This window comes from Pseudopodoces humilis, chromosome 4 (genome assembly GCF_049639895.1).
Source record: "Pseudopodoces humilis isolate 2021_Gansu_Grassland_sample_001 chromosome 4, ASM4963989v1, whole genome shotgun sequence".
Lineage (NCBI taxonomy): Eukaryota > Metazoa > Chordata > Aves > Passeriformes > Paridae > Pseudopodoces > Pseudopodoces humilis.
In genome coordinates this window covers 30758313-30783095 of record NC_142203.1, presented here as the reverse complement: position 1 = coordinate 30783095, position 24783 = coordinate 30758313, and the positions used below count along the sequence as shown (strand labels likewise).

The window sequence follows — 24783 nt, the reverse complement described above, 5'->3', positions numbered from 1 at the left end:
ATACCCTGTTCCTGAGATGAGTTGCCTGTTTAACACTATTTCATTCTCCCACAAAAATTACTTACACTCCACCCGATTAGGAAGAGTAGGTCTTTGGGGATACTGAGGAGGGAAGGTGGACAGTAGGATCTGGACACTTGCTGCCCCTGTAAGTGGGGAGGCAAAGAGCTAGAGAGCAATTACTGTGCTTACTTACATCTGCTTTTCCAGCTGAATAGTTGGATCTATTCTCTCTCCCAGGATCCCACAAAATTCTGGACTGCCATGTTTGATGGGTTTAAATCCTCCTCCAGGTGCTCTTAATTGCCTGTGCTGGTCACTTGAGGGAGAAGGAGATGTTTGCCGTTTCCCACTTCCATTAAACTGGGCTGCAAGACACACCATAATTACCTTTCCAGGCAAGGTTAGCGAAGACCAAAAGAGTTGTAGCAGTTAGAGAGGTTTTCACACAGAGAATAAACATATGCCCACTAGCTTTAAGATGCTTTATCTACAAAGTTACATGTATCACATAAAGTGTTTCTTACTATGTAGAGTACACAGTCCTAAAATTCTCTTGCTTTTCCAGTAATAAAATTCACACTCTTTTAAACCTTGTTACAATAACTACTGCTTATCTTGACGTTTGATAATTTGATCCTCTAGAGATGATGCTGTTAAATAAGTAGCAGTAACAAGCCTTCAGTCACCTGCCGTAATTCCAAAAGCAAGTAAGTGAGAACATCAGTTAGCCTCAGGTTACGTGGTATCATCCTAACAGTGATCTGGAGGCAAATCAGGCAGCGAACACCCATCTATCCATATCTGAAATGCTGTCAAGCAGCAAAGAATTAACAGTGCATCCACTCACACACTACTGGCACAAAGCTTGTGCCTTTAAAATCTAGGAAACAGAGACAAAAAAGAAACGCAGCCTTTCATAATTTCTCTAACTATATTATTCAAAGAAAAGCAATACAACTTATTTTTCAAAACTGTAACTTATTAGAGCACTGCAACACCTGTAGCCAAGCACATACTAATGATGTCAATATCCTCATTCTACACTTGCAGATTCCACATAGCTACAATTAAAAAAAAAAAAAAAAAATTAAAGGACAGAATGTTGACAGGAACAGTGAAAGAATCTACCCACATTGCTCTCTATGGGTCTCCAGCTGCAGATTACTGTATCTTAAGATCATCTAGTGAGGATCAGACAAGAGAACCTTCACTGTCAGGAGGTAAAAATCACAGTGCTCACAAGCACAAACCGCTCAATCAGCCCCTATGCGAGTTTCAACAGCAATACTGGGGAAAAATGTTACAAAGAAAACTGAAGGCACTCCCTACAAAACTTATAGGCCTCATGCATTTAAAAGTGAATATACTGTAACATACAGCCAAGCAGGCATGCGGGTGATAGCATTAAGTGTTTTAAAGCAGACAGCTCCAATGTTCAAATTCAAGAAGGTAATGCACAGTGACATGTTGGATGAGGAAAGTGTTTTGGAGCTGTTTCTCAAAAATTTATTTATGCTTTTGTCATGAAGCTTAGGACACTTCCACATCCCCCCTCTACTCAGAGAAAGTAGGCACAATTTTTATTGTTGCAAACTTTGGGTAACTGTATTCAATCACATTCCTAAGTATGCATGGTGGAAATATGCTGATTCTTTCTTAATATAAACTCAGATTTAGCCTCATTATTGGATAATGAAAGCTGATTAGCGTAACAAAGAGAAACATTGCATGTGGGTACTTGCCTGTGACATATATGAGCAGTATTATTATTTTAACTCTAAGAAAAACACCCAGTTGTAACTTGGGTACTCTCTGAAAACCAGTGAGCTTATTGCCACCTTCTGAATATGGAACATCTTTCAGACTCCAAAAAATTCACAAAACAAACTCAGTTCTGATTGTTAACAGCTATATCTTTACAACACGGAATCACAGAACAGCTTGAGTTGGAAGTGACATTAATGATTATCTAGTTGCAACCCCCTAAGAGCAGGGAGATGCCACCACAGGCAGTGATTTCATCCACTAAACAACACCGTTCAGATTCCCAACCAACCTGGCTTTGAACACTTCCAGGGAAGGGCCATCCACAATGTCACACAGGACAACCTATTCCAGTGCTTCACCATTGCTGACTAAACAATATCCTCCTAACATCTAATCTAAAGCTCTCCTCTTTTAGTTTAAAAGAACTTCCTTTTTTTTTTTAAGCTCTATATGCTTGTGTAAAAAGTCACTAACATGATGGTAAGAGGTGGGAACTATTCTCCAAAAACAAGATGAAGTTAAACTGCAGATGCTTTTGAATGTTAGGGCTTTCTTCTCTGTTTGAAAAGTTCAGACATGTCTCTGGACTTCCTTTTTTTTTTTTTTTCCCTTTTTTCTTTTTTTCCATTTGTTTGTGAATTAATTTGTCAGGAAGAAGCAGTCTTGAAGGGATATCCAGACAGATTAAAGTGACAAATATGATACTCAGCCAGGTACCTGCCCACCCAATGTTGTAATCAGGTCTGAGTTTTGGCTGCTATGAATCTTCTCTTAAACAAAGGTAAAGCATATTCAGCCACTGCAGTTATGGAACCAACTGCAATATCTGACACTTCCACAGTCTCCATGTGGCCTCTCTTCCACTGCTCTAATTTCTGCCATACTCCTGTGACAGCAGCATGCCAGAACTCCTTTGCTTTAAGTCCCTCAGGGTCCTAGGCAACACCTTTCCATGCAGAAGCAGTAGAAGTCAGAAAAAGTCTGGTGTTTTTAAGTCCTCCTTCCACGACCTCATCATCAGTGTTGGAAACTACTACCAAATGACCCTCTTGACCATTGAGACACTCTTTATAAGGGAGGGAAATATATATTGTAAAGCGATACTAAGATTTGCTTTACAGACTTCACAGGCATATCCTTTACCTGAAGGTTTTCTGTGCCCACATGGCAGTTTGAAGAGGGCAGATTTCTCATAAACTCTGTGGAAGCCAGCATCAGTGTGACATTCTTGAATGAGCTCTCCAATACCCATGCTATCATCTACCTATCCAGTGGGCCCTCCCTGGTGTTATCTCCTTCTCTAGACAGACTTGTGTACCTGGAAGCTACTTTGTTCCTGTTACTTTGCCAACCTCAATTCTGGGCAAACCAGTCTGCCCAGCTCAGCAGGAGCTCTAACAAGACCTGCTTGCTTCCCATAAAAACCATCAAAAACACATTTTAGCTGTACAGCCTCCAATAAAACAACCATAAATTTGTTTGTGAAAGAACTCCAGCTGCAGAGAGTCAAAATGCTGCATTCCACTTCTGCTACAGAGTGACAAGTCTTTCAGCACAGCAAAATCCATAGGCTATGTTGCTCCATCCACAGTGCCAGCATGACACCAGCTCCAGCCCCATCCTTTGGAGTCAGAGCACAGACACACTCAGCCTCAGCACATTTCAAATCTTGTGCAGTTTCATTCTGACAAATCTCAAAGTCCAGGTTGGAGATAAACAGGTTTTAGCTATGCTCCAGCAACACATCTTGAAATCATGGCAGAAGAACAATTTTTTTTTCCTTCAAAGACTTGCATGAGTAATTAGATTCATGGTAATTCCAGTGTTGCTTGCCATTTTGGTTTGTTTCTATGGTCTGACACCTGACAAATCAAAAACATTTGCTGCATAAGTCTCCGCATCTGCAAAAACAAATGTCTGCTGTTCCCTGCAGATGAATTTCTCAAATAGGAAAGTTTCAGCAGAGGATCTCCATGTAATTGGGAGATGGAAACTGTAAGCCTGTAAAGCAGGACTTACCCATTGCTAAAATTTTTAGTAGTTCGACCAACATTGCACTTTTCAGAAAAACACACCTCAGCTAAGAACTGAAAAAACCTTTTCCTGGGTTCCACTATGGAACCACCAATAAGTCAGAAGAACACTTCATACATCTCAGCAGAGGGTCAATACCTCTTCATTGCAAACTTTCCACCATTTCAAACTTCAGACTTTCCTTATTTTAAACATCTACTACTCTTAGGACAAAGACGAATGCTAGAGGCACCGGATGAAACAGCAGCTTGCAACTACGCTTGTAGCCAATCCTTAGACATTTCTTTGTGAAACTAACTAATCTATAATGAATGGCAGATGTAATGAGAGAGATCTAATTAATCTCAAAAAGTGTTTACTCTTGTTTTTTTAAATAAGAATTCTCCATGCTCAACTTGGAAGTAATCCAACCGTATCATAATACTATATAATTAAACCTTTCTTTAGTCTATTAATTCTGTAAAGTAAGATTTTGCTCTGTGTGCTTTTGTAACTGCATAGTACTGAAATATTACACATAAGCCAATCATAAAATCTTGTATTGAGCTGACCTTGTTAATTTACAATTACATTTAAAAACTGAAAAGTAGATATAAAGAAAAACATTGACAAAACTCAGATTCTTCATTTTAAAACAACTCAGAAACACCCTATTTCAGAATTTACCTGATAAAGACCAAAAAAGTGGTCACAAAGATGAATACACAGCTTAAGACAAACTCCAAAAGAATTAAAACTTAATTGATTTCATATAATATGACCAATACGTGAAGGATAATGTCTACGATTACATATGCACATATACAACATATATGTTTTTATATATATATATCTTTAAGACCGAACTTTTAAAACTAATAATCCCGTCTCCCTAGCTGCTGTATTACTATTTGAGAAGTTTGTGAAGAGTGATCTCACTGGCAGCAGATGTATACTGGTGCCACAGCTTGTATCTCAGCATCATTAAGCAATGAAGTTGCTGGTTTTTGAAAGAAAAATTACTTCTGGGTAGCACACAACCACCAACCTTGTTGGGGAGTTACGTGAACAGATCAGGTTGTTTATGCAGTCATTTCTTCCCACAGGATGAAAAAAATATGAAGATGGAGACTGCAAGAGCTCCTTGAATAATTGTTTCCAATGCTTAACTGTTCTTGCAGAGAAAAAAGCAACTTGAGTCAGAACCTTCCCTGATTCATCTTATATCTCATCTTCCCATCACACACCTGCTTATTTGTGAAGAAACTGGCTCCATCTTATTGAGGATCTCCTCACAGGCATTAGAAAGTGCCCATTAAGTCCCACCCAAAGTCTTCTGTTCTCCAGGCTAAGCAAGCCCAGTTCTCTCTTCACATGTGCTGTCATGTGCTGCAGTTTCTTGTCATTTTGTTGGCTGTGTGCTAACAAAAATGTTTATCAACATTCCTCTTACATCAGAATCCTGCCACAGCACTATGCATAGTGCAAAAAATATGAAGAGGAACAGCCACTTTATTTGAGGAAAAGTCACTTTGTTTCATCCACTAGTTTGGTCCTATTCAGACAGACTAACATGTCCTAGCTTTCATCATGGTGAGGAGCATTGCTAGCCACATTTAGGCCACTTTCCCCCAGGACTCCTTAAGCCCCTTCTATCAAAGCTGTATCCCAGCAAGTCAACCAGACCCAGGTCCATATCATTGCAGGGGGTTAGTCTGCTCCCAATGCAAGTCTGTTCTCATTAGGTTTTGTAAGCCTATTGTCAGTCCATTTCTCAAGCCTGTTTGGGTTCCAGAATGGCATCTTTGCACGCACTCTCCCCTCCCTTGGCTGCTATTCCAAGCTTGATAAGGAGCACTTCCTCTCCTTCTGCTCTTGGTGACTAATAGGTATGCTACACAGGAAGGGTTCTTGAACATCTTACTTGTAACCAGATTCCAGAAAGAGCATGAATCACTAACATTATCCATTGAGGTCAATGACTCTGATAGGTTTTTGCAGATCTCCTGGTCCACCCATCTGGGCTACAATATTCCAAACACAGCTGATGCCACAGCACAACATGCTGAAAGCTAAAGTCAACACAGATGACACCTACTGCTCTCTTTCCATTAAGAGATCTAGTAGTTTTAACACAGAAAGCAAACAGGTTTGTCAAGCAGGATTTACTCAGGGTAAATGCACACTAACTACTTGGTAATCATTGCTCTCAGGCTTCTTCCATGCTCACTCCCACAGCCACATCTCTTCCTGCCTCACCCCCAACACTTCATCACACTGTCCCTTTGAGAATCGCTCCACAATTTCAGGACCCTGCAAACCAGCTTCCTCATCTTAGAGATACTCAACAATAAACACTATCTACATCCCATCCATTAAAATGAATTAGGGACAAGGAGTGTGAGAATCAGAAGTTTTAGCTATATGAAACAAATGCTGAGATGATTGACAACAGGTTGGCTGAAGTACCAAACAAACAGTGTAGTGTTCCATATTTCTGCAGCAGGTAAAGATTTGAGATGACTCACATTCACTTTTCAGATATTTCTTCACACACACATACACATCAAAAGTATTTGATTTACCCCAAAGTCAAATATGTATGCTGTAACTGTGAGAGAGAATTTTGAGGCTGGGATCTAGGAATCCTACCTGCCAAAGCTGGGATGGTGACTTTGTTCCACTCCCACGGCTGATCGTACTCATCTGCAGGCCTGTCATCATCCTGTGGCAATTTGCTTTCTCGTAAACGGCGACTCACCACACTTTCAGAATCAGATTCCACACCACTGCCTTCTGGTTCATAGGGTGTGTCGTAGAGCTGCATGTTTTTCTGATGGGACTTCATGCCTTCCTGCTGTTGAAACTCTGTTGGCAAGGAGGAAAATTGCATCAGAATCACTACTAACCATGTCTTATCATTACAGTCTATAATTTTAGAGCATTCAACTTCCACCCATTTCTTAATAGCCACATAATTATAGAGATGACAAGCTTGTACAAGACTTCTAAATTCTACCTCTACATTGGTAACTGGCTGGAAGCAAAAGTTTGCTCCAGTTAACAACCACAGCTTTATGCCTCCACCAACATTCCCAGCTTGAGCCAGATTGCAGGAAGCACACAATCCCTGCCAGCTGGTATAAAGCACACTCACAGTAACTGTGCATAAGTTCACAAGAACACTGAAATTTGTGTATAGTTAGCTCTTCAGGAGGAGATGGTTCTGAAGTGAAATTTGAAGATACAAAGAACATAAAACAATAAATCCCACAGTACAATTGTATATACTGATAATAAAAAAAATGGTCTTGCATTTATGCCTACAGAATATCAGCAAAAAATGAAGTAGGACTAGAGTAAGAACACTAAACAAAAGCATTAGAGTTTATGTCACATCAAGAGGGCTGTAACAGCAGCTCTCAGCTGCCTGAAAAGCAGTCAGAACCAAACCTTCTTGAGCAGAATCATAAGAAGCAGTAAGGAGAAACAGGCACAAGAGGTAGCTCAAGAGATCCAAGTGGTTCCTTCTTCCCCTGGTGTGCAGTGCAGCCCTGGGAGAGGTTACTAGGTAGGTCATGGGAGGTGTCTCCATTTTTTGGAGTTTACAGAGCCTTGCTTAGACAAAGCCACGGTCCCTCCATCTACTGATACAAAACTGAGCAGAGTGAGTGACAGACCCAGTGGCTGTGCTATCATTCAAAGGGAGCCAGGGACAATGGAAAATGGCAGGCTAACAGGCCAGAAAGCTACTCAGCAGAGAAGGACTTTGGGATCCTGTATGACAGCAAGTTAAACACGAGGCAGTAACGCACTCTCACAGTAATGAGGCACAACCCAGCCCGGGGTGCATCAGAGTGTGGGACGCAGATCAAGAGATGTGATTCTTCCCCTCTACTCAGTGCTGGTGAGGCCACATCTGGTCTGCTGGGTCCGGGTTTCACCTGCCCAGCACAAGAAAGATATACAATACTGCAGGAAGTTTCAGCAAAAGGTTGCGAAGCTCAATAATGGGACTGAAGCACTTTTCATATGAGGAGAGACTGAAAGAGTTCAGACTTGCCAGCTGGGAGAAAATAAGTTTTAGTGAGGAGATATTAATGCATATAAATACCTGATGGAGAAGATGATGAAGACAGAATTTTACTGACAGTGCCAAGTGACAGGCCAAGATATAACAAGCACAAAACTATAACAAGTCAAAATATATTCAATTCCATCTGAACACTAGAAAACACATCTTGATTGTGATAATGGTCACACACCAAAACATACTGTCTGCAGAGGCTGTGAAGGATACCTCTTTGGAAATATTCAAGATCTGACTGGACATAGTTATGGGCAACCCATTCTAGCTGATCCTGCTTGAACAGGTTTTTTTTATTAGATAATATCAAGAGGCCCCTTCCAACTTCAGATATTGTATGATTATACTGACCACTACAATGATAAAATATGAACATCAATAATGTAGCAAATTGCAAAGTTATGAAAAGACTCAGCAAGAGAACTTTTTAAGCTACAAATGAAGCGAAGATCTAGAGCAGTTCTCACTTACTATAACAAAAGTCATAAATCAATTAATGTATCAACAAAAATATTATAATCAAGTAATTTCTCCAAACCACTTCAAAGTGCAGTGTAAAGTCTGCAAAATGACAGTGCCCGTACTCCTTGGAAAAAAATTATTTCATTTATACATTAAAAATCTGGTAAATTTGAAGACGTACACAGAAATGGATGGAGATGTAAATACAAGCAAGATAATCCTGTTAATTTCTAGTTATGAACAACCACATCAAGAAAAATTGAGAAATTTTTGAGAAAGAACTGTAACAGAAAGAACACACAACTCTCTTGAATACTCTGGATCAAAAAGATAAATGTTTTATTTCCTCTAAAGTCAGAAAAGTGGTAGGTATCTTTTTCTCTTTCAATACTGTGGACCCAGTAAATGCTACACCAACAAATGTGAACTTCTGAGGAACAGAAGTCATGATTCACCCAAATCAGCTGTAAATGCCAAACACAAATTTTTGTGCCAAGTACAGCTGTGCAATTGGCTCTTTGTGTGTAAGCGCATTTCAATACAAGAACTCTTGCCTGATATTTTTCTTTTACCAACACCAAAGCATCAGACCGTACAGAAAAGTTTACCAGTAAATAGAAGGTGGTTCATGTTCAGGGAGCATAATTAGAAAAATTATGAATATTTGATTCTAAAGCAGAAAAGCTTTTCTAGGAAAAGCTACAACCTAGAGGGATGGAAGTGCAGGGCCAGGAATTGGACTTAATGATCCTTGTGGATCCCTTCCAAGTCAGCATATTCCGTGATATATAAAAACATATGCATGTATGCACATACACTTACACATAGCTCCAATCTCTTCTGTAAAGCTTTGTATAAATATGCTTGAAAATTCACCTTTGACAGTATTTGTAAATGAAAGTAATTTTACTAAAGGCTAAATCAGAAAAAGTTCCTTTCAATAAATGGCAGCACAACTGAATCTGTACCATAAGCAGTATTAGCATTATACACACTGATAGCTCTGTGCAAACTTGATATTCAAGAATCATATAGTAGAAGACAACAGAACATTTGTGATGAAGCATTTCTCATGGTAATTTTATAGCCTCTAACAGTGCCAGTTTTAAGGGCTAAAATAGTCTTCAGAATTATTAGGAAGTCAAAAACTATGTTAATTTAATTTTTCCTTTAGAAATTCATTTTTATGAACTATATAATTTGAATTCTTATTGCTGGTTAAAAGTACATTTGTATACAATTCAGCATTTAAGCTAATTGCTAACAGAAGAAGCAACTGGTGAAGTTTTGAGAGCACTAATTTTGCTAGCAGTCTGGAAGTCTCCCACAGATAATTCTTGGGAGATAACTCTCACGGATCAGAGGTAATTACAGAATCGGACTCCAGAAGTTTGGTCACCTGTGTAAAACCAAGAACCTGACCAGGACAGGTACAGAAACTGAGACAACGCTATAAGATACAAGACTCAACTTGACATTGTTCTTCCCACTTGGCTGAACAATTCTGATACTCACATACAGAACAGAGCTCCACAGGACAAGCAGCCACATCAGCCACACCTTAACAGCCCTAAATAATTCAACAGGATTACACACAGATGCACTGTATTCCTGAAAATAGTTTGGAGAGAATTAGGGGATATATAATCAGGGAAGTAGAACAGCTATGAAGCCAACAAAAGGAAATGTTGAAAACATTACTACTTGGTTACAGAACCCAACAGGTAAATTTCCAAAAGGACACAACAGACTAAAACACAATCAGATCATTCTATAATGGCCCAATGCCAACAGGTATTTCCTTCATCTCAAACTCAAGCATGCAGGAACAAGAGGTCAAACAATGTAGCTGCACTATTAAAAAAAGTTCTGGTAATATAAAAGCCCATTTCCCCAAATCAAGCACATCTGTAAATGTCACCAGGCAGTAATAAAGTCAATTCCATTTTACAGCCCCTTTTTAACATTTCTTTTGATGAAACACTAGACAAGCAAAATGCAGGAGTCCTATTGCCACAATCACGTAAGAAATGTCATACATAATCAAAGAGATTCCCTGAAGTTAAGGGCTTGCAAGAGTTTTTGCTCTCCTGCATGGTGAAAGACAATGAAAAATTACTCCGGGCAGGTTGGGAAGCAAAGACAGGTTCCTGCATCACAGTAACAGCACATCTTGCTCATCTACATCTAATATGCAGGTAGAGTCTTAACCTGCAAGAGACAAAATCACTAAGTTACATCAATTCCTTGATTTTTTCAACCTCTGCTATTCTATTGGGAAACCTTTTAAACAAATTACATGCAACAAATCACAGCATCAGTAGTAAGACAGACATAGGTGTTTCTTTATCAGTCTGACAGCAATCTGTAATTTATGCATGCTCCACTGAAAAACAGGGAAAACTATAGTGCAATATGATACAGTCACATTAACTTACAGATTGATCAACAGCAGCACAATAAAGCTGTTTTAACTTGCCAGTATGTCGGATTTCAAAGTGCATTGACCCACACATAGCAGGTACAAAAGCGATAAATCAGACCCCTCTCCATCTCAGCTACCACTTTCAAGACTGGTGCCAAATTAAAATGATAGTGCTACCAGCTCCTCAGCTGCTTTCTCTAGCCAAAAACCCTGTCCTAGTGAGACAAATCTGACTATGAAGGTCTCATGCTGGAAACAGTACTAAGATGCAAGGTCATCTAAAATCTAGCACTGAAATTGACTTTTAAGCAATGTACAAGGGTTAGCAACACCTAAGCCTAACAAGCCTAAGAGCAATACAGGACAGAGAACAGAATTCTGCTGAAGTGCTTTTTCAGGGGACATTTAGCTGCACTCAGCTCCATTCAACAGCACAGAATTCACAGAGTTTATCCGGATACACTGCTGAATAAAGCTTCATCCTATTTCAGAAACCATGAAACAAAGTACTTGGAAATACTCCTAACTCTGACAAGCAGCTGTTGCTAGAAACCCTTTAATGTAAGTACAATGATTTTCAAGGTCATTTTTGCATGCAGTTGAATTTTTTCAAATACAGTTATTTACAGGAAGCACAGTAGTTTCTCCATTCATTTATTTAGCACACATTAACCTGTAAACACTATGCTGGAATAAGGTTGTACAGAAGACAGCTGTCAAGCTGTTAGCTTGAAGAATTTCCGTTCTCCTACCTCTGGATTCAGACTACAGGTCTCCTCCAGATGGTTGCTTCTCTTCTGCTCTCTTTCCAGAAGTCAGCATTTAAACAACTAGTGGGATTTAGTTTCCCACTAACCAAATAAAAACCACAACCTGCTATTAACTACACACCAAAGTGTAACCAGCCTGCAGTGAACACCTAAAACTGTGCTGCTTTTCTCACTGAGTGCATTTGTGTCACTCAAATCTACCAGATAATTCCCATGACAGGGATCTCAACACTAAAGTGACTTTGTCTGGAACTCACAACTTTTCAAGGCACACGGACAGACCAAACAGTTATCATCAGAAAGATAGAGGTATTTAATTAAAGCAAGCAAGCAAACAACTATACCCTGAACAGAGTCTACTTCTTGCATCTTTTCCTCCTATATACACAAAATTCCCCATAGGGAGAGGGAGAGCTTCTGCAATGAGAGAACAGGCTAACTTGTCTTCAACTAGGATAGTCAGAGCAGAATTATGAACAGCAGAACTTTTGGAATGGGGATTCAAACACTGCATATTCAAAAGCCCTAAAAGGGCAGTCCACAAAGTGTTTGGAGCTCTTGCTATAAACACACTGTCTTTCTGTGGATAAGTCTGGGGGAAATAAAATACCATATTAAAACCAAAAAAGGGTATGTGAGAACATAACTCAGGAACAAGGCCTGCTTGTGGACAACAGCCAGTTGCAATTCTTGTAATCCCAGCTGTCATTGAAAACCAAAGCTATCAGTGGAAGCAGAAAGAAACTTGAAAATGCTCAGGTTCATATTGAGAAGCACTGTGAATGTCTGATGTATTTCCCACAACATCTTCCTGACAGCCTAGCAATCTCTAGCAGATAAAGGTCACATCAGGGCCAGATCTGATCACAGACAACAAAGTCCCATCTGCAGGAGTTCTTGCTATCAAGGCGTAAGCTTTTCTGAAATGGCCCAAACCTCTGCTCTTGAGGCTTCTAATGGAAAATCACTGAACTGGCAAGTAATCACATTGAAGAACAGTGAGCAGTTTGCTCCGGGTGTATGGGTAGGCAACACATCAACCAGTAACTTGCCAGTTTGCCACAGGCATAAAACAGATTAATGCAAAGATCACCCTGATATGAACATTTGCTTCCGTTGAATTAATTCCCAGATAAACAGGTCAAAATACTCAGCCAGCTGCTTACTTATCCAAGCCTCACCACTAACGTTTCTTTCCACATCCATTTTGGAAAGACAGTCTGAAAGTATTTCAGATACTTGTGATGCAGAATTCTCGTTTTATTACTGCAAAGGCTATTCACTAGAGAAGCTAAATTTTACCTCTGCTCAAATTTTGCCTCAGGTAACCAGAAATCAAACTGCTTTTTCCTCTGCTTCCAGATCCAGCTGGATGCTTCCAGCTGCTGGGACACAAGGGAACAGCAATTATATTCCAGTGGCAGGGAGGGCTGTTCTGCTTTGAGACTGCAGCAATTTTCACCCAATGGTAATTATCACAGATTTTGCTGCAGAAAAAGCTGGATATGAAAAGATCTTCCTTCCCTCAACTTTTCTTCCAAACAGAAGCCAAGTGACTCAGAAGTGAGTTACTTTCCAGGAATGAACAGGCGTTTGTTCCCCTGTTCCCTGCGAGGGCTTGGCAAAACTGCATGATGTGAAAACCACCAACATCTTCACATTGCCTGCATCATGCCGGAAATACCACTAAAGTCCAACTATGACTCATTACCCCAGAAAGAAGCATTCAAAGCAACCTTACATTCCAACAATCCTGATAAAGAAAAGTTGTAAGGCCAATCAGAGCAGGGGCAGGCAGGGAGAAGACTGTTTATGTTAATTATCAATAAAATAGAAAAAAAAAAAAAAATATATTTTCCGTAGAAGGTATGTACTGAAATAAAACAAGCAACCACTACCCTGCCCAAGAAGACAGGAAGCACACATTTGTCTTTGTGGGTAGGAAGAGTGAGGAAGAGGAGGGGTAGGTGTTGGTGGAGTCAAAGGATGCTGATTAAAAAAACAAAACACACAGGAAGAAAACCAAAATCCTAGTGGCCTGGAAGGACAGCAATACTGCTTCTAAATGACATGAAAATTATCCTTGGAGATGTATTTCTCTTTTGGCAGAGGCAAATAAATAAAAAGATTAAATTTCATCAGTTCCCTGGAGGCAGAAATTTATTCTACAAAGCCTTCCCCCTCAACACCATATTTTCTGTAAGTAAGCAGTGATTCAGTGATTAAACTGTTTAACTGTCAGTTTAAAATTCTTGATTTCTGCAGACTTTGCCTCTTTGGAGGTGCTTTGATGCTTCTGACCTACTTATTCCTTGCACATTTTTCAGTAAGACACAGAAGAGGAGGAGGAATGCCCTTTTCATTTAGATGAGGGGACAAAGAATCCAAAAAACTCCGCAAGTCTGTACATTTACTGCTGCTTGACCAACAGCCAACTGCAGATGCTGCTACAGCCAGTTACATCACACTGCTATAGTCCTGGCTTGTTTTGTAGGTTTTCTTGACCTGTCTGGAGTACTGACCTTTGGGATTCAAGGATCATTGTTTCATGGCCTAAACAGAGCAACCCAAGTGGCAACCAAAAAATTCAAGATCCTCATTCCATGTGTCAAAACCTCTAAGATGTGCAAAAGAACATTCATTTCTTGTGGTAAGAAGGAACAGAAGCCCTCTGAGAAACAGAGTGCTATGCTGGGATTTCCACGTACACCAGTTAGTACAAAGGGTCTCATCAGCTCAGAACATGAACTACAGTGTCCCAAAAGATTTGCTTTATGATCAGCACAAACAGAATAAATTCTCTTTGAAAGTCATCCTAACACCAAAGTCTAAATGCCTCTTTTAAACAAGCTAAAACTGTCCCATGTCAGGACAGACAAGTTTGTAGAGAATATGACCATTTCCTGCAGTTAGATCAGTCCTGCTGCTCATGACTGCCACTGACAGCCCCCATGCCCTTGCCAGTGCTCTTCACCAACACAATACCTCACCCTCACAGGAATCACCTTGAGGGAGGACAGGAATCGAAGAAAACATTCATGATTTAAATATTCTTCAACACTCACACAGAAGATACTTTATTGCATCATGTCTGCCTGTGAGAGTCTCTGTGTGCTGAAAGCTTACTTGAAAGAATCAAATGAGACAAGCACTGATCAAAATTATTTTTTATCAAGTATAAATATATATGTTCATATACTTGGGATGATACTGAAAGGAATAACCAGATGTGAGCAAAAGGGAGTTTATATGACCAAGACAAAATAGGCAACTGTTTCCTGAGAGCTGGAGGTTTAACTATGAGAATTATGCAGAAGGGAGTTACATGCTTTTCTGCATGTAACTGACTTTGAGCACAGCCTCCTAGGGATGTGGAAGAGGGCAGAGAAGGATAAGCAGATAGAGGCCTCCCTCCAGACTTCCTCCCCACTATGCCTTGTGATACAAATAGTGGGAAGAAGTTCCCTACAGGTACAACTTACGTGGTACAGTAAGACTTTTGTAGCCAGAAGAAATGCCGTATCTGATTTAACAAACTCAGATGAGATATATTCTCAGCCAGATGAGACATGTTATCTTCTTTTAGCCACCTGCTAGCATTTGCTGTATAGAAGAAAAGGCAGGGAGAAGAACTGCTATTTAATAATTCCTAGAACAGATTTATTCCACAGTGGAATGGAATGGCTATGTCATTGAGAGGAACACAGAAATGTGAATTGCGCATTGTTTTTGTTCAGTCTGTGAATGATTATGTCACTATGATAAAAAAAACCAAAAACCAACAAACCAAAAAACCACTCAAAGACCCCCAATTGCCACCTCAAAACATAGCCTGAAACTTCCCTGATGCCCATTATTTTAGTAATTTTTTAAAAGAAAAATGCTAAGAAACCAATGAGAAGCCAAAGTTTTAGAAGCAATGTCTCATGCATCTGCAAAAGCTCTTTCCCTCCACTTTCCCCAACCAGCATTCCGGGAAGAACAGGAACTATCAGTACTGTTTCCTCCTTTGGCAGGACTTAAAAGCCACACAGCATCTGCATGCTAAACCATCTGGTTTTTCTCCTGTTCACTGCAAGGAACAGCCACAGTGATTATTTGCCACAGTGGTAATTTGCAATTTTCCAAGTGGCAAGTTGGAAGAAGCAGAGATCAGCCACCGTGGTTATTTACAATTTTCCCCACTTTTACATGCTTTCCCCAAGGGAAGTATTGTCCTAGTTGCAATCTTTCTGTTCTGTCATTCAAGCTCAGTTAGAGGGATAATCCAGGAACTCTGATCAGCACCTAAGCACCTAATGAAGATGAATCACCACCTCTTGGACATACAAGCTTTCCAAATGTTAAATAAATCCAAATGTTAAACTTCAATGTAAATTTAAGTCCAGCACAGTCCTACACATGCATACCGTAAGGATCATTAATGTAGATATAAAAAATGGTCTGCAATTGCTGTTCAGCCCTGGGGAAAAAAATGGTTTAATTTAGAATTCTACCTTCCCATGATTAGATGAAGAAAGCCACTCAGTTGTCATCACATGCAACCATAGATTTTACTTATCACAATGCAAGGCCTTGCATGCATTAAGTGACAGCTGATAGCACAGAAAAAGTGAAATGAAAGGATACGAACACTAAAATTACTGGGAAAATGTTTCAACACATCCTCTTTGGCCTATCATCTCTTTACTCATTGTGTCAAGTAGGCCAGCAAGGGATTGATAGAAGGAGAAACTTGTGTCTAGCATTCGTAGCATTTTAAATACTCTGCAGCTGCTAATACTCAGTACCTTGCCTGCGTTTGCAGATTCATCTGTAGTTATTATAGTGTCCATTCCTAGTTGAAAGCCTGCTTGCAGAGTAACCTGTCAGTTACATGGTGTTGGGTTTTCCCCTCAGACAAGACTTATATAACAGTAAAGAACACGCAGCAGTTCTCAAATGTATGCAGTATACAGTCTATCACATCATCACTCAAGAGCATTTGTGCTTACACTGACACATAACAGCAAATAAATCTGGTTAGCATTCCGCACAGGATCATTAAGAACAGGTGCTTTAAGAAAGCAAATGACAGTCATGTGCAATCAGCATCATAAATCAGTACTTTCTTTCAATTCTTGCAATGGAAGTATCACAAATTCGGAAGAGCAATATTTAATATCTTCCAATTAGGTCAAGTCAGAAAACGCCATGTTATAAAAATTCACTGCAATCATGATCCTGATGCATACAACTGAGTCAACACTTTCTGGTAAATTTTCCAGTAACACTCTTACTTTCCAATATGCATCTCTAAACCACCAAGCAACGTTTACAATGCACAAAACCACTCCCATGGAGACAAATGTGGAAGGCTGTATTTCTTGCTACATTTTTTTGTTATTTGTTTTCAGAGACGGATACAAAAACATCCTTTAAAAAATAGTTAGGAGAGGCTGTCTTATGTTATACTTTATATTCTACCATGATGCAAGGATCTCAGTGATGGTGCACGTCACAGCCAAAGGAAAGGGCAATAGTATGTGCTACTCAGCAAAAAATATAATACAAAATTAAGGGTATATATGAAATACATGGCCTTTTTTTAACTTCATCTCACTGTTCCCTTTCTATTTCAACTGAGGCAGCAGCACAAACACCTTCAAGACAATCTCAGGCTGCATTACAGCCGTAACTGCTGCTGCAGAGCTTGCTTAGAAAAAGCTCACACTCTTCTGTTTTGCAGTCCATCCCTGACAAGTTCAACTGTTGTTTGATGGTACAAAAGACAAGAGCCAGAACAGCACAAAAGCCACTGCATCATCACAGCAATTTTCAAATTATCCACTCCACAGAAAATGAATGCAGAACTGAAAGCAAGCCAAGTTCCTTCAGGCAAACCTGATTTCCCCCAGGTTTACCTGTGCTACTCTAATTGTTAGTGTAACCTTCCATAGCATCAGTTTTGCATGCCTACATTCTGTTTCATAAAACCAAGATTTACGTGGACTCTCCCACTTCAAGGCACTAACATACGAAACTGAGCAATGCACAGCCTTGTTCAAGCTCAGATGAAGACTGAGTATTTCCATCTTCTATTTGTACATTGGTATTATTCAACAAATTTAGTCGTGGTAGCACAACACAGTCCATCCGGAAGCAGAAACTCACTGAAGGCTCCTTAGCTCTTTACATGAGTAGGGATAACAAAGATTAATGCACATATCAGCACACCAACACATGCCAAAACCAGCTGAGGCTTACCTGACCTCAGCCAGAAAGAACTCCTGCAGACAATTGCCTCTAATTTAGCAGCCAGAATGGTAATGAACAACTGAGTTTGCATAGATGTTTGAGCTCCTCCAAAAGAGCATTTTCAAACAGAGTTCTTAATAGCCAGAAATCAGAGAAAGAGAAAGCTGTATGTTTTTTCCACCCAGTATATAAAATGCAAAGAGCACAAAAATTGTGGTTCTCACCACTTCTCACTGAAGTTTTAAGTTCATTCTATGACACTGGTGTAAAGCCACATAAAACTGTCGGTAAACTTACGTGGCAAGATGTACAGTTTCTGTGGCAAAAGGAGACACAAAACTAACTGGTTGAATCCTCAACTCTTGTTTACTTTTAAGGACACAAAAGCACTCATCTGGTTTGGGTTCCCTAACTGAAAAAGGCACAGGAGAAACTGTAGCTACTACATTACAGCTGATGTCAAAAACAGGCTTCATTTACTAAAGGTTTCACTCATATTTTGCTACTAGGGATTTCCAGAGTCTGTATGCAAAACCAGCAGGCAAAAATTTTATTCATTTACTACCAAGCTAAGCACAACAAAGAGGACAGAATATCAGAGCTGAAAGGCCATCTTGTTCCCTCAAAGAACTATTCTGTTTACCTCATGCTTAACTAATACTTCCTGTACCAGCTCTTTTGACTTAACTCTTCTGTACAGTACAGATAAAAAACCCAGTGATTTAAGTGAGAATAAAATATGAAAGAATGATTGAGAAAATTCTTCTGAGAAAAAATTCTCACTAGCTTTCTAGTGAAAATCTCTCTAGTTTTTTTAGACTCTCACTAATCTCCAAAAAGGACCTTTGAGTTGATCACAGCTAGCTGGGGAAAGGGTAGAAATTCCTTCTGACTTGACAGCACATGCAATGTCCACACTAGTTTCCTTTTAAAAACAATAAATCCAGGTTAGGCTAGAAATATCTCTTCCCAGGGCTGTCATCCTGACACTAGCTTGTTTATTAACACGCTGCTCTTAAATATTTTCACACTTCCTTTGGCTAAAAGCCTCTTTGCAAAAGATTAAGAGAAAAGAGAAAAGGAAAACAAGGCATAACTGAAGATACGTACAAGTGTGACAAAGGATTTTTGCATCACATTTTCTCCCAAGTGCATGTCTCATTTTTTCTTTTAGTATCACTATTACAGCTTCATATAACAAATCCCTGTAAAACTCATCAAGAACAGTCTGTATCTCCCATACACTGCTGATCCTTCATGTAACGCATTCTCTGCATTCTGCTTTAGAGCAATGTTGCAAGAACCAATAGAGCTGGCACCAGTCTGAGAAGACTGAGAGCTGAACTGACAAGCTGGTAAAATGTATCTCTGATGTCCCCCTGCGTAATTAAATAACACTCCTCCCAGTCAGGCCCAAAAATGAGTTTACAGTGCTCCCTTTGCTGTGGCAGACCACAACGGTACCAGTCACCTATGCTTCCATCACACCTCCACCTGGAAAGCACCCAGAACTCCTGCCAGCAGAGTCCAGAAGTGCACAGACAGGCCGAGTGCAGTCTGGAAACCCATCTGTTCAGCCTCTGCTCCTTCCCCCCACAAAGTGAACACCTGTCAAGAATCACACTCCCTTGCTGCAACAGCATGCTTTCAGCATGGATTCTGCCCATCTAGGGTTACCTCCACAAAACCAGAGTATTTGTGGATAAGCCCCTGCTCAAGCTACATTTCAGCAGACTGTTTTCTTGTGCCTGACAGTCACCTGTCTGGTCTTCCCAGAGATAAAGTTTAAAAGGATTAATATTGGGAACATACTGTCACGGTGGTGAAGATGGAAATCAACTGAGACTAAACTAACACAGGTTCCAATATTCTAGTCTGGGATATGCTGACTCTCACTTCACCGTTTCACAAATCAGTTGCAGGTTCATAAGATAAGCTAATTTAAACAAGATCTCAGGAAGTGGAAGTGACCTTATTCAATGTCCTGCTTGAAGCAGGTTTTAGCTATGGAATCAGACAAGGTTACTCACATTCCAGTTTCTCAGTCCAGTCTTGAAAAATTCCAGAGATGGAGACTACAAAATCTCACTAGATAACCTTCTCCACAATTTGACTGTCTTCATAGTAAGATTTTTTTTTTTCCCCTGTATTCAATGAACCTCTTAGTTTGTGTTCACTGCCTCTAAACCTTTCCAAGCATGGAAAGAACAGATGGAACACTGATTAAATCAGAAGAAATCACAGTCTACAGTGGTCTGATTACAAGGGAAAATGCAGAGCAGTTTTGTTTTTTATTTACTTTGTTCAATTTAAGGGTTTATACAACTCACACCAATCTCTACAGGACAGGCAGATGATCCCTTCATGGCCATATACATTCATGTTCAGGTGTGTTCTACCTTAAGAGAATCCTTTGCACCAAGATGAAGTACATCTTTTCTATTCCACTGAACGACCAGAAAGTGACACCTTCAAATTCAACATACATGGTGCTAGAGTGTAGGAGTTGGGGGGAGGAGGGTAGAAGTGAGATGGGAGGGAGATTAAAAGGACTCGAACAGGTCAGCAAGACACCAAATGAGAAAAGAATAGCTCTTTCCCCTTTGTAACCAAAAGAATACCAATATTCCAATGAATACTTTACTGAATTCTTTTCACTCTAGAGTCACAGCTCTCATTTTTGTATTTCTCAAGAGACAGCTGCTGGAGCTCTAAAATTACAGATCCCCTTGGACCACACAGACCTCAATACTACTCAAACTGCTGCCAGAAGCATCGCTGTCTTGAAGGGACAGGCAATTCATATCCTATATTAAAAGCACCACTGCTCTTAAGAAAAGCAGTCCAAAATCTTGAATCAGCTTTATCTGGGGACGAGAAGGAGAGGAAAGACCTGTGTTAACTGGTAGGTGAAAACAGACATAGAATCAAAGCAGCATAGTAAGAAACACAAACATAACTCTCTATGCCACAGGCAACACTACATGCAAAGCAGATGTAGGCACCAAGCAAAAACCACCTGCATACATTACACATGTTGCCTGTATTAGGAAAGGGGAAAGATTCTGTCAAACTAACCATCTTGATCAAAATTGGCTTGAAACTACTTTTTCTTCCCAAGTCTTCCAAACTGCAGGCAAGGGTTAAACAGCATTTTGAGCTCACTGGTTTCTCCTTCCAAAATATCCAAGCATCCATTCCTTCACTTTGCTTTTTATGCAAGTTCGTAGGCCAGATTCATCAGACGGTGAGCAAGTAAATGGAATTAATGAAGTTACAGTCCTTCAACATGCACCCTCAAGTAGTCTACTATAATTCTGATGTACCTTTCCAAAGTTTTTGACATCTTGTTTCCATTATTTTGGGCATAAACTTTGTCTTAATGAGAACAAGAGTCAACAAGCTGTGAAAAACCCAATTTTTGTTCAAGCTTGTGATTCAAGTTTCACATTTAGTCCATTCTCAGACTATATCATATTAAAAGAGCAAGATGAAGGTGTTGAAACAGGGAAGAAACCCCACAAACAAAACCAACATTAAATTAAACATGTAGTACTAAAAGTTAGAGAGAACACTTTAAATCTTTGACATAAAGAAAATGTATTAATTCTATGCATAGCTAGTTTCCAGCCCAGTGATGCACCTAGTTACAGTAACCACAACACATTGCAGTCTCTCGCCATGAGAAACTAAGCTCTATGCTTTCTGGCTTTATCTTCTCACAATCACTCATGAAGACATGAAGAGAAGTACTGATGATTCTCGCAACTGGACATGCTTCTAAACTGGTAGGGTTTCACAGCACAGCTTTGCTCAGAGAACATAAGGACTTGTGTTGAAGCAGGTCCAGCACTATTTCAAACATCTCAATTCATGCACATTAGACCTAATGCCAAGGAAGAAGTTCTCTTCTGTAATTGTTTCTAGACAATTTATTTCCCTGAAATCATTGCCCAATGGAATGTCTGTCCAAATTCCAAATGAAGTAAGAAACAACTTGAAATAGATGCTGAAGCCCAGGAGGTTTCTAATTAACATTACATCTAGCATACTTTTAAGAAGCACAGCTGTTCAGAGCATATGTCCTCACTTCTCATGAGCTGCAGGGAATTCTGCACTACAGGATAGCAGCGGGTGACAGTAACACTAGCACTATGCTTCAAATGATGGGAATGCTCAGAACACATCAGACATCCCTCCTTTGTCACTTCTAGGAAGAGGTCCCCAAGATTGCTCTATAGGAAACTCCCAACACATAAATAAAACCATCTCCTTACCAGTCACAAGCTCACTTCTGTGCTACTGATCTTCTTCAAAGCCTACCCAGTGGCTCTCCACATTGCAAATGCTGAGATGAGAGCACATACATACCGAATTTCAAGAGTAAAGACTTACCTTGGACTTTTCCACACTTTTAAAGGAAAAAAAATCTTAAAACTTTTCTATTAGAAAACAGTACTACAGAATGTGGCCTACTCACATAGTCTGGAAACAGGATGATAATAGTGCTAGTAAGGAATTCACAGTACCACATGAGGTGCATTGACAATGGATGAATTCTCATTTGGCGCTGATTTCCAGTCATGGCTAGCCTCATGGCTATTGTTATACCCTCAAAGACACACTAAGAATTGAAACACACTAATGTTGGAACAAGAGAGGATACTTAAAAGTTTTTTGAAAATGCTGCCAGCTGTTCAGCTTAGTGGACAAACACGCTGCCTCTTCTGTGTTGGCTACAGCTGTTTGCCATGCTCAAGTACAGACAGACAGAAAATTTTGCAGAGTCACTACAGTGCTTAGAGATCTGGTCAGCTTGCTAGGCTCAGTGATTTTCAGTGAGCCAAAAATATTCTTCCTAAACTTCCCATGCTGTATGTGCTACTCTAGGTGTCCTAATCAAAGCCTTTATCAAAGTAGTTATAATTGATCTTCTTATACTATTTGCAGTTGTAAACTTGGTGCCAACATGCAACATGCCAGAGGCCACCCGGTAAAGAATTTTACAAGATCTGACTCACCACCAATGTGCTGTAGTGACTATTCAGATGAAGTTACATGTCTGAACAAAAAAACAGCCTTTCTAGTTACAAGGGAAACTGACACCCAAGACCTTTTGAAGTAGGTGCAGGTTCATGGGAATGCTGTTTTCTCCATACTCCCAGCATTTCTGTGATAGCTTGCATGAAGACTGAGCTACTTCTCCCAGCATGTCCATGGGAAGTTCCCAATTAAGGTGCACTGTTTTTGCTAGGGTGCCTGTCATGCATTAGCGATTTCACTGTGATGCAATCATGGACTCCTATCTCAAGTCCCTAGAAAGAAGCACTGAAGTGCAGGAAGGCACTTACTCTTCTTGCACTAGGTCTGCACCTAGAGAGGACTCTCAGCTGTCTGCATCCTCAGGGAAAGAAGGACAAGCACAAAATCTCTAAGTATGAGCTAGTTAGATTTGCTCACTGCTGATCTACTGCGCAGCCAGGACGATGCATATAGAGACAGGATGATAAATATAGAAAAAGAAGAAAGGAAGAGGATTCTAATGTTGTGAGCTTATGAACAAACCTGTGAATTTTCTTTTAGAATTCTCTCTAATACCCCCTTGTTTAATTTTAAAAGGGCTTCTGTTGACAAAATGCTCACAATTCACTAAAGCCCTTCTAGACGAAAACCCTGCCCTTCCTCATCACACACTTCCCTTAGTTTATCCTTGCTTTTGCTAGTAGTGCAAATGTGTAATTGCTCAGGTTGATGAATGCAGTGAACAACACAGGCCAGACAATAGGTATCTCTGTACCATGATCCTAATGCTCTAGAGCACCCCCAGGAACAGATTCCAGCTCTCCAGGTCCAGTACACACAGATCCTTCTGCCACATCACTCGCCTGCCCTGGAGCATGAACACAAGCCTATCTACCCAGTTTGAAACTTGAATTCAGCTTTCCATTTATGCACAGAAGCCTTTTTGTGACTTACTTAGATTTTCCAGTGTTCAAGCAGTAGTGGCAGCATGCTCCTATGTCGATTTGGGACTTACCAAATGCACAGTGAACACTTTCCCTGATCTCATGGGTTAGCACATCCCACCCACAAGATCTAACATGCCCAGTCCCCAGGACAAATTTGTAACTAGACTCTTGTGAGAAACGCATCAATAACAAATGGAATTCTTTCCTCCCATAACACCTACTTCGGCTGTCCAAAAGGAGATACTTTATGCCCTGAGAAACCTCTGAAGTTACCCTGATCAGAACAGAGGCACAGTGTATATTTTATCACTAGAAGGCTATGACAGCCTTCTCAAGTCTACACATAACATAGCATTTACTCCATGAGGAATACCACATGGTACATTACATCTCAGGGAAAGAAACTGTTTGCAGAAATGCTACCCATTTGAGTCTTCAGAATTCTGAGACACAAGATGAGTGTTTTTTCCCTGGCCACCACAGCCTTCAGGCAGATGCATGAACTAGAGGCCAGAACCCCATAAACAGGCTGATGTCTGACACAGTTCTAGGTCAGACCTATAAAAGCAAAGGAAAAATATGATGTACATCATGACTGTCTGGGTACAGACCTTCCTAGGAGGCATTGCTAGATCTCTAAGAAATCAAGAATTCACTGATGCACCACATGCTTAATTAGCCTTTCAAATCATTGTCCTAACTCAAGGGCTTAGCCTTCCCTATCTCTCCTTCCCTGACCATTCTACAGAAAAGATGCAATTCCTGAGCCAGAAAAAACAGAAGTGATTTTGCCAACACACATTTCTCAAGCTAGGCATCATATCTCAATAACGCTTTCTACTTTCTCTCCCACCAAACTGCCCCAACCTCCACCCCTTACCCAGCCATTTTCCATGACATGGTTTAAAATTATTTTGAGACTTAAAATTACCTTAATTTTACTGTTAAGTAAGCTGAATTTTACACTATAGCATGTATCACGCTAGGTGCTTCATACTCAAGAGATCATAAGCTGTTCTGATCAGGGAAATGTTAGAGGTTACTCAGGGC

At 40.0% G+C, this 24783-nt stretch overlaps 1 protein-coding gene across 1 annotated transcript in view; it reads right to left on the bottom strand.

The window, feature by feature from the left end:
• The window catches only part of SHB (SH2 domain containing adaptor protein B), a 59647-nt gene that overhangs the window by 15410 nt on the left and 19454 nt on the right, over nt 1-24783 (bottom strand). Inside the window, exons 3-4 of the mRNA XM_005532422.3 lie at nt 6436-6651; nt 197-368 (exon numbers count right to left, since the gene is read on the bottom strand). Coding sequence (XP_005532479.1) covers nt 197-368; nt 6436-6651 — 388 coding nt within the window. The remainder of the gene's footprint in view (nt 1-196; nt 369-6435; nt 6652-24783) is intronic.